Source organism: Falco cherrug, chromosome 15, assembly GCF_023634085.1.
Source record: "Falco cherrug isolate bFalChe1 chromosome 15, bFalChe1.pri, whole genome shotgun sequence".
Lineage (NCBI taxonomy): Eukaryota > Metazoa > Chordata > Aves > Falconiformes > Falconidae > Falco > Falco cherrug.
The window spans coordinates 14281613-14291079 of NC_073711.1; the positions used below are offsets into that span (position 1 = coordinate 14281613).

Below are 9467 nucleotides of genomic sequence, written 5' to 3' on the forward strand. Positions count from 1 at the left end.
CAGACATGACATAAAGACAGTCACTTCTGCAATGAGCAGGAGAGTGCCTGTTAAAGTGAAAATGCTCTAATGTTCTGCACAGCCAGAGCCTGTGGGGTCACATTTTCTGGGCCCCCCCCAGCCCCTCCTGCCTCCCCAACTTGGGGAGTGAGGGGTGTCCAGTGTACACCTCTTTTCCTCTTTTCCACTCAGCAGCTCTTCTGCAATGTGAGAAGGGGGCCTGCAGGGATGCTTAGGGGTGCTGAGCCCTGTAAACTTCCAGCTGTAAATGTACCTTTCCTCCTCCTCATGTCCGTCTTCCCAGGGAAATCCTGAGCAGGACACAAGTATTTGCAGTGGCTTTACCAGGTTTCCCTTCTGCTTCCTCCACCATAATCACATCCACTGATTTCTGCTGGTTTGCAGGTCTCATTTGCAGCTGAAAGCTCAAACCACCACTTATTTTCTGTACGCGTTCCTAATCTGGAAATGGATCTGATTTGCTTTACCAAATTACAAGCAAATTAAGCTAAACACATTGTGTTATGTCCAGATGCATTGTGGAGCTTTCACGAAAGAGGAAAAACTGTGTTTGTCATTGCTACGAGTGTCTCCTTTCCTCAGCATCAATAACTTCATGTTCTCAAAAAATATAAAACATGTCTGTAGAAGGTAGAGTTTTTTTCCTTGGGGGCAGGAGCCAGGTAGCTGGAGCTGCTTCTGTCTCATATCTTTCATCCTCTTGGCCCTTAAAGAATATCCTTGCCAGCATCCTGAGCTCTGTTCCGTTGCAGTTCCTCGCTTTGCTCTTAGATACACTTTGATTATCTGCAATATTGCATTTGATGGTCTTATTAAATAGTTTTTAAAATTTTCCTTTTGGCAGCTGCTTCTTCCCTTTTCCATGGAATTTTTTACCTTAGTTGTAAACCAGCTTTATTAGAGCTTTGTATGTCTAAGGAAAGTAAATACCCCACTGCTCCAAATGAGACAAGTATTTGCATTTCCATTTCCTGACCCATCAGGGACAATTTTGTGCAAAGCACAGGAGAAATGTCAAAGTGATAAAATGGCATTGGTTTTGGTTCATTCTCTGGTTAAAACAGCTGATATTATGGAAAACATCCAGCACTATCAAGACTTCATGGAGTTCAAATTCAGAGAGGGCGAATCCTTTATAGGTACTGCTACATTTCAGTGATAGTTTTACTGACTGACAAATGCTACATCACCGGAGGTTTTTGACATAATTTCTTAGTTTACTGTTTTAAACCTAAATTATGTTGGAAATGTATTTCTTTGCCAGGGAAGTTTGCAGTCTGGATGTGAGATGGACTCCCCGTGTGCATTTGTAGCCACAAACATCAGCTTTAGTTTCCCTCCACCAAACCACGTTTATTCTGAGATAAGGGAAACACCGCTCCTCTGCAAAAAGTCTAACACAACTGATTTGCAAGATTATTTTTTTAGCTAGGAGCAATTAAGAACTCTAACAGCTTAACTGGCTGTGATAATTAGCAGTCACAAGCTATCTTTGGGGAAGTACAGCACACTGTCCTATTTTAGTCCTGCCGTAGTAAGGACTGAGAAAATTATGTAAATACCCTTTACTCTCCTGAGCAACAACTTGGGCTGGGCATGCCGTGCCACAGCAGTGAACTCTGCCTGCCTGGCCGGGAAGGTGCAGCACTTTGGTAAACACAAGCGATAAATTTAACTAGTCATCGTGACGCAAGCAAAAAACTATTGGCAGCCAGGGTGGAAATGCGTGCTACTCCCTTCTTACAGGAAGCGGTAGTTTGGTGTTAGTAACTCCTAGAAGCAGCCTCCTGGGCTCCTGCTGGTCCCCCCCGTGCTGCCAGGCTGGTGAGGAGGTGGTGGCCGGGTACCAGCCGGGGCGGGATGCTGGGGCGGCTGCGGGGACCGGTGGCTCGGCTGGTCCTGTGCCCTGCCAGAGCTGCTGGTAACAAAGCGAAGGGCGCTCGGGACGTGGCTTTGCAGACAGCTAACCCAGGTGGGTAGAAAGGTTTTGGTGGCTGTTTCGTGCTGCGGCATGGAGGGAAGGGGTGCTTGCTGCAAAGGGTGAGAAAGTGACCCTCGTTCTCATCTGTGGCTGTTACGGCAGTGCTGCACCTCCTGGGCTTACAGACACCCCCAGACAGAGCACACGGAGAGCTCTGTCTAGCAGAGTGCACAGGGATAAAGACTTTTTTTGTGTTAAATAGTCCTCCTCCTGCAGCAGTAAATCCAAACTGATATTTCATATCAGGCAGCCTGTTAATTTAAAAAATAAAAAAAAAAAAAAAAAGTTTCTCCTCCTACCCAGCTGCCAGGTTTCCAGAGGAGGACTGGTACATGGCCCCACATGCGGAGGGCTGGTACAAGCGGCAGACTTGGACCCTCTGCTCCCCCTGGCACCCCTTGCTGAATGAAGCCCTCAGCTGTGCCTGCTCATGGCAGGCAGTGAGTGCCCAGGCTCACCTGGCAGGCATGGGCCCGTGCTCCCGTGAGGTGGCTGTGGGTCTCCAGCATGGGGCTTTGCCCTTGTTCTCCTGGGATGGAGCCTGTCTTTATGGCGATCCGTCTTACTGCTTGTTGCAGATCTGATTCAGACACTTGCTGACATTTCAGATGTAGCTCTCCTGGTCTCACTGCCACTCTGTAAGAGAAACAGGAGAAGCAGGAGATTAAATTTACCTGGTGGTCTGGGTGCCAAGATTTACACTTGGGTTTTTGAGCCATCCACGAGTCCTGGCATGCACGAGCAGGCCTGGGGCCAAGGCATGTGATGTAACTTCACCATCTCAATGCAGGCAGGAAGGGATGCTCCCTGTGCCCTGTTCTGTAGAGGCAGCAGTTTCCTTTCAGCCAAGCACCAGCAATCCAGCAACAGCCAGGGAGTGTAGGGCACCAAGACTGGGGGCATCTTCATGTCCACCCGTTCCTGCATGCCCTGGGCACCCACTACACACCAGTCCCACATTTGCAAGCACAGGGCACCATGACCTAGCATCTTGGGTGCACCGACCTGGGTTGTGAGCAGTCCCAGCTACCTTGCAATGACCGCTCGTTTGCAGTGCAAACGCCAGGATTTGAGCTAGCCGTTGCTTACCCTCTTTTCAAGGGTCTCCCTTCTGCTGCCCGTTGTGGCCTGTCATTGGGCTTGTTTCTATCCAAAGGAGCCAGAGTCCTTTTCTCGTTGTGCTCGGGGTGACAGCGTGCTAATGGCATCACCGTGGTTGTCTGGTAGGGTGTAATGTATCATCATTAGAGTACAGTAATGTGGTACCCAGCTTGCATGAGAACGACTGCCAGCCTCCCACCAGGCTGTATTTTAACAGACCTCGTCTCTCTGTCAGCGCTTTTAGAAAGAGATGCTGTTGAGGAGTTATTAGTGCTGCTGGCAGTTTGCTTAACGCACTAGTTGGGCCATTTAAAAGCAAGATGCTAGCAGGGTGAGAGCATGCTGCGGACTTGGGTGGCTTCAGCCCCACATCCTTTCCCCCCATTAATAAGGATAACCTTCCTGATGAAGAGTTTTTTAGTTTAAAACCTACCTACACTAAAGAAAAAAATGATTAAACTAAATAAAATAAGCTGCAAATATAACAAAGCATCTCACACCAGCTGGTGAGTCCTTTTGACATTAGAAAGCACATTTGGCTCTCACAGAATATAAAAGTGCCATTTTGAACTTTCAGCCCTTTTCCCCATGTAATGACAGCTTTTTTCCCTCTTCCCTTCTTTAAGCTTAGCTCATTGTTTTCTTTTCTAAAACCTCTTACAGGTTACAAAGCTTTAAAAAATGACAGAAGCCCTACGAATTTTGATAAAAAGGTGTTAGTATGGGCAGGACGGTTTAAAAAGGAGGAGGACATTCCCAAGCACATCTCGTAAGTAGACCTGTCTGAATGATGCTTTCAGATGTGAAGATACAGGCAACAGCACCTTCACATAACCTCACTTGGTAAGGGTTAGTGCTCCTCCATGCTGATGGGGCCTGCTGTTACCGGTGTCCAAAAATCATCTGAATTTTTAGGAACATGAATTTTTTGTCACGCCCTGTGAAGTTAACTGGACTCATTTGTTTTAGAAATCGTGAGTTTCAGACTAAGCCTAAGTATCTTTTGTAAGACAAGTGGCTTTGTAATTCAGAAGTCACAGTAGTAACACGTAATCCACTTTGGATTTTTGCATGCTTTGCTAGTTTTTATTGATTAGCAATTAATAATGCTGCATAACTTTTAAAAAGAAATGTGGGCTATACACAGCTTTGGTGACAGACATCTGCAACAAGTTCCTCATGTCTGGGCTACGGTTTCACCTCCTTGTCGAGCTATTTTGTTAAAGGATTGTCACTGGGTTTTGGAGACCTAATGCTTCCTGGCTTGTGACGTCCTGGGGGCTCCTCCAGCTGGCCTTCTCCCTGCAGGTATAAACAAATCCATGGCTGGATACGATTTAATGAATGAGTCATTGCCACGCTGCAGTCTCTTGCAAGTGCGAATTGCTGGATAAATGCCAGGAGTGGAAGGTGTTGGAGATTTCCCAGTGCCGGCTGTGGCTGTTCAGCTGCTTGGGAAGACATCTCCGTGTGGGTGGTGTGGTCACCTGCTCCAGCCCAGCTCAGCCTCCTGGTGCAGGCAGGTGCTTGCGGCGCTGGTGCCAGCTGCCAGGCAGTGGGACGGGGCTGCAGAGCACCATGGGCAGCTGCGATGGGGATGTGGCCACAGGCACAGTCACCACTTGCCGTATCTCTTTGCTATGTGAAAACTCTCCATTGCTCTTAACCAAAATATTATGCATGTGCTTTTAGTCCACTGAGGGTGGCATTGCCTGGCGCTGGTGGCACGGCTCTAGTGTCTCCTGGTGCTGTGCAGCACCCCATACCCTACCCTAGAGCACCCAAAGGTGGGCCTCTTGCAATTCCATTATCGTGATGGAAAGACTTTCCTGTCCTTGTCATTTTTCAGGTGTTCACCCTCATATGCAATAAAAGAAGTCAGGAGAGCAGGATTTGTTATTCCTGTTGTTACTGACAACTGTTGGGAGTAGCAGTACCCCACCTGCGTGCGAGGGGGGCTAAATCTTTCCCCCATAGGCTGATTTCTTGAGTCCTCCTCTAAGTACTTGCAGAAAGAGAAGAAAACACATTGTACATTAATAGGCCACTCCTGAAAGACTTGAGGATTCATTACCCAGCTCCCCATGATCTCATTTCACACATGCTGCTGCAGGATGGAAATTGCTTTGTCCTCCGCAGGTCTGAGGTCCTCGACGCAGCAAGGAGCAGTGTGAGGATAAAGGTTTGCTACATCATGATTGCACTGACCTTGCTGGGCTGTTTGGCCATGGTAATCACAGGCAAAGAAGTGAGTATTTTTTCTGGGTAAACTGATCTACTTAACGTATGGTCTATATGTATGCTCTCCTTGTAAATAAACGCCCCGGTGACAGACAGGTTTGAGAATAGGTCCATATAATCAATATTTGCACAGAATCTGTATCACCCCGTCCTCTGGAGGAGAGATTGGCATGGGGAAGCACAACTTGCTGGTTAACGTGTTCCTTCTGACCCCCTTTGCCACAAACCCATACAGTGCAATGCTCTGCATCATGGTACCTGAGCAAAAGGCCAGTCCAAAGGCTGTGGACTAGCTCAGACAGTGTCAGCGGCACCTGGTCCTGCCCTGCCTCCATGGGCCATGAGGCTCCTGTGATCCTGCCTGCGTACCACCATGGGCACCAGGAGCTGTGACACTCGCTTCTTCGCATCCCACCGGTGGGGAAGGAGGGTGTCCAGCCTGACTTGCACGTCCCAGTGCACCTGTAAACAGCTCACAGTGTAATTTTCCTGCTAATCAGAGCTGCAAATATTGAAAATTGGATAAAACTTCTGTCACTGCAAAATATCACGAAGTGGGGTGTCAAGGCAAGTGGTGCAAACGTGGGGAAATTTAGTTGTGGGAAATGTGTGCATGCAATTATTTTTCACCATTTCTTCTCAAGGCTGCTAAAAGGGATCACACGCTGCTGAGGATGAACATAGAAAAGAAGGCCAAATGGAAGGCTGAAGTGGAGAAAGATCAGGAGGCAGCTCTTGGGAAGTCACAATGATTGGGAACAGATTTATTTTAACAGCAGGAGAAAAGCGGTTTGCACATGCGGCATATGTACCTGTCTTCATTTAAGTCTTCGGAGGTTTTTCACTGAAACTCTCTCAGGGCAAAGACTTCACTGCTTAAAAACTGCTCCACACCGACTGGGAAACTCCTATGGAAATTCCAACAGCTGCTTTCTGTGGCCTCCGGTCTTTGGCACTGGGTTCAGCTGAAATACAGAAATCTCTTCTAAACTGCAAAGCATGGGAAAGACGAATGCAGGACTTCCTAGCTCAGGATCAGCTTTTTGTGGTGCTGCTGATGCTCCGTGTGGCCGTGGGCTGTGTCCTCCACCCCAGGAAGGATGTGGCCCCACATCAGAGAGCATGCCATTCTGTGCGATGCTTCTAGGGCAAACAGCTTTGGCCAAAGTGACCTAGGGCAGGGGGAAAAGGAGTCTGAAGTATGTTTTGCAGCCACAAAGAGATCAATTACCTCTGAGCCTGCTGCCATTGCTGTGCCCTCTCCCTCCCCAGAGCCTTGCAGGATCCCATGGCCAGGGAGAGGGGGGACACATGCATGAAGAGGGGCTGGGAAGATGGAGGAGTGTGAGCAGACCCTGATGAGTGATTTGGGCCAAAAGGGCTTTGGGGCCAGAGGAGATGGCAATGATGTGGAGTGGTATAGTGGGCACATGGAGTGATTTGGTTGCTGGGGGGCAGCTCGGGGAACCCATGTCTGATGCAGGGAACCTGGTCTGGAGGCACCTCTTGTCCTGTTGCACCTCACAGGTTTTGCTTTTTCATCTTCTGCTTCTAATCATTGTCATGAAAGTTGTCTGGCACTTGCTTAGTTGTGATTTTAGTCAGGAGTAATTCTTAATTCATGGTTTGCTAAAACTGGTTTCTTTTTAATCATCATAGTTCATTAATTCATAATAAAACAGCTGTCCAATTACATCTAAAACAAACACATCTCTTCACAGCTTCATTTAAAGTGTCACCAAACTCTCCGGCTTGATGTTTAACAGATGGGAGAGATCCTAATGAAATATTGAAAGTTACATTTTCATGAAGTGATTAAACATCAAGACAGACCCCAGTTCACATGTGCGGGTGCTGACGGTCTGAGCCCCTGTTGGTTACCCCTCGGGACCTGTAAGACAGGCTGGTGGAGCTGGGTGCACTGCATGGGGTGCCAAAGGACATCGGAGTGACAAAACCCAGCCTTCTACCCCGGCTCCCACAGGAGATGGCAAATGCTGCAACCGTGCCCAGCCAAGGCTTGGCCTTTGCAAGGTTTATTACTCAGAGCGGTTGCATTTGTGCTCCGGGGGAGTCTGCAAGCTCTTGCTCAGGTCTCTGAGGTTTGTTGTACCAAAAATCACGTCCACTTGTTGCTGGTGTGTCCCTACACAAACAAGCTGCTTGCCAGGAGGGGCTGGGGCACTGGCAGGCAGCAGTTTTGGGCTCTGGGACTCCATCTCCTGCACCTGTGGTTGCTGCACAGCTTTTTCCTTCTGATGCTTCCTAGGAGTGCTTTTCTCCGCACTGCACTGCACGCCCATTTAGGATGAGGAATGTGTGTGCCAGGGATGCTACATCTGTCACAGCTTGGTGTTTGCGGTACTTGTTTCCAACTCACGGCTCCGTGCAATACAGTACTGCTCCCTGCAGTATTCCTCACAAAGTGAATCTCAGGGAAGTGAAAATGATGGTGTAGGACAAGCACAGAGTGAACACGTCTCCACTGAGAGGGCAGTTTTGCCTGCACAGGTAATACGGGCTCTTTCATTATACCTGACCTCCTTTTCTTGGTTAGTGCAATAAACATCAAGAATTACCTCAAAGTTAGTGTTCATTTGGGGATAAACTAAAACAGCTCTGGTCAGTTGCTTGCATTATATTTTGTTTTAATTCTCAACTGGCTTTCACATGACCTTTCTAAGAAGGCACGTGTAACACTTAAAAGAACCCCTTTTGATGCTCATAAACAAATCCACATCCATGGTCTTAGCTTCCATGACTTAAGCAGGAGATGACCATAACTGTATATAAAGAACAAGAAAATTAATTGCAGCTTATTCCACTCTACTCTGCACTTCCCTCTGCCTGGGGGGGGAAAAAAAAACAACCCTGCTTCAGGTGTGAGCTATTATCAAATCCTCTTAAACAGCCCAGGTCTCTGTTGACTAGTGTATAAAGCTGCTGCATTACCCTTCATCATTAAGAAAAAGGAAAAATCAATTCTTCCTCCCTGAGCTGCTGATGGGCCACTTCTGAGCAATCAGATGACCCAGGTGTTTCTGGGCTCTCACAAAGAGCTATGACTGCTATGTAGGGAATAAGCTTTTACTAGTCCCAGCTACATGATTATTCATTTGAATATCTTAATATTCCCCCCAAAATCAATCGGACTAATTGCTGGCTTGCACTCAGCGGGTGGCTGCTGGCACGGTGCAGCCTCGGCTGCAGCGGTCCCTGGTTGTAACTGGTGGTGCCAGCAGAGGATACTGCACTGCTGATGCCTCTCCAGTGCTGGGACTTATCCCTGCTTGTTAAAACCGGTTTCCATCTGTGTTTGCAAAGTCCTTTGACTCTTCTCTTGAAAAGCTTCTAATTAACACAGCTTCCTGAATGTAAAATTGGCTAATCCTCACCACCTTACAGTTGTGGGTGGGTTTTTTTATTATTATTTCCCCTCCCACCTATATTGCCTGAGTGTCACACCTGATTTCCCCAGTCATTTAAAAAAGGAATGGGAGTTGTTATTAAGTAGGAGCTTTTCTTCCCTTTTTTAATAACGTGCCTTGTATTTCCCCAGCCTAGTCATGAGGACAATGTGGAGGGAGTGACCCCTTTCTGGGGCAGAGGATGGAGCTGAGTGTGCCACTTTGCTGTGATGCTCAGGGAGACCAAGGGTGAGTCCTTTCAACTCTCACCTCCTCTTTTACTGCTCTGTGCCAGGGGAAAGAATGGCTCCTCCCTTGCAGGATTTTTGCCATTTTAATGAACTCCTATATGAAAATGCTTAATATGCTGTTGGCTGGTGCCATAGAGATTTGCATTATAATAACAATTATTGTGGAAGATTTCTGCCTGGTACCTGGAGTTGATGTAATTCTGCTTCCATTAAAATCACTACTGCAGTTCCTTCTGGCTGTGGATTAAGGTTATCATCCACCATTTTTTGATGTTTCAGTGATTATCAGAGACTCGGCTTCCCCAGGCAGCCTGGCTGCTGTGGGGCGGAGCTGAGTGCACCGAGCCTTCTTCTGCCAGTGTGGTGGGACCAAACTCGTATGGGAGGCTCTGCATTGTGAGCACCCCAGTGCCTTGGAGAAAGGTGTGAGATGGGGAAGTCTGAGCTCAGAAGACCTCAGTCCTT

General features: G+C 47.7%; 1 protein-coding gene across 2 annotated transcripts; it reads left to right on the top strand.

Moving 5' to 3' along the window:
- Nucleotides 1-1756: 1756 nt before the first annotated feature.
- Nucleotides 1757-8197, top strand: LOC102051240 (protein FAM162B-like). Of its 2 annotated transcripts, XR_008735243.1 has the most exons (5): nt 1757-1993; nt 3767-3872; nt 5243-5351; nt 5989-7446; nt 7614-8197. XR_008735243.1 is itself a non-coding variant. In XM_027800870.2 (4 exons), the coding sequence occupies exons 1-4, from the start codon at nt 1882-1884 to the stop codon at nt 6094-6096; spliced, it is 435 nt and encodes a 144-aa protein (XP_027656671.1). In that variant the 5' UTR covers nt 1757-1881; the 3' UTR covers nt 6097-8197. The 2 variants fall into 2 exon arrangements, 1 of the variants encoding a protein (XP_027656671.1); XM_027800870.2 differs by having other exon boundaries at nt 5989-8197.
- The last annotated feature ends 1270 nt before the right edge of the window (nt 8198-9467 follow it).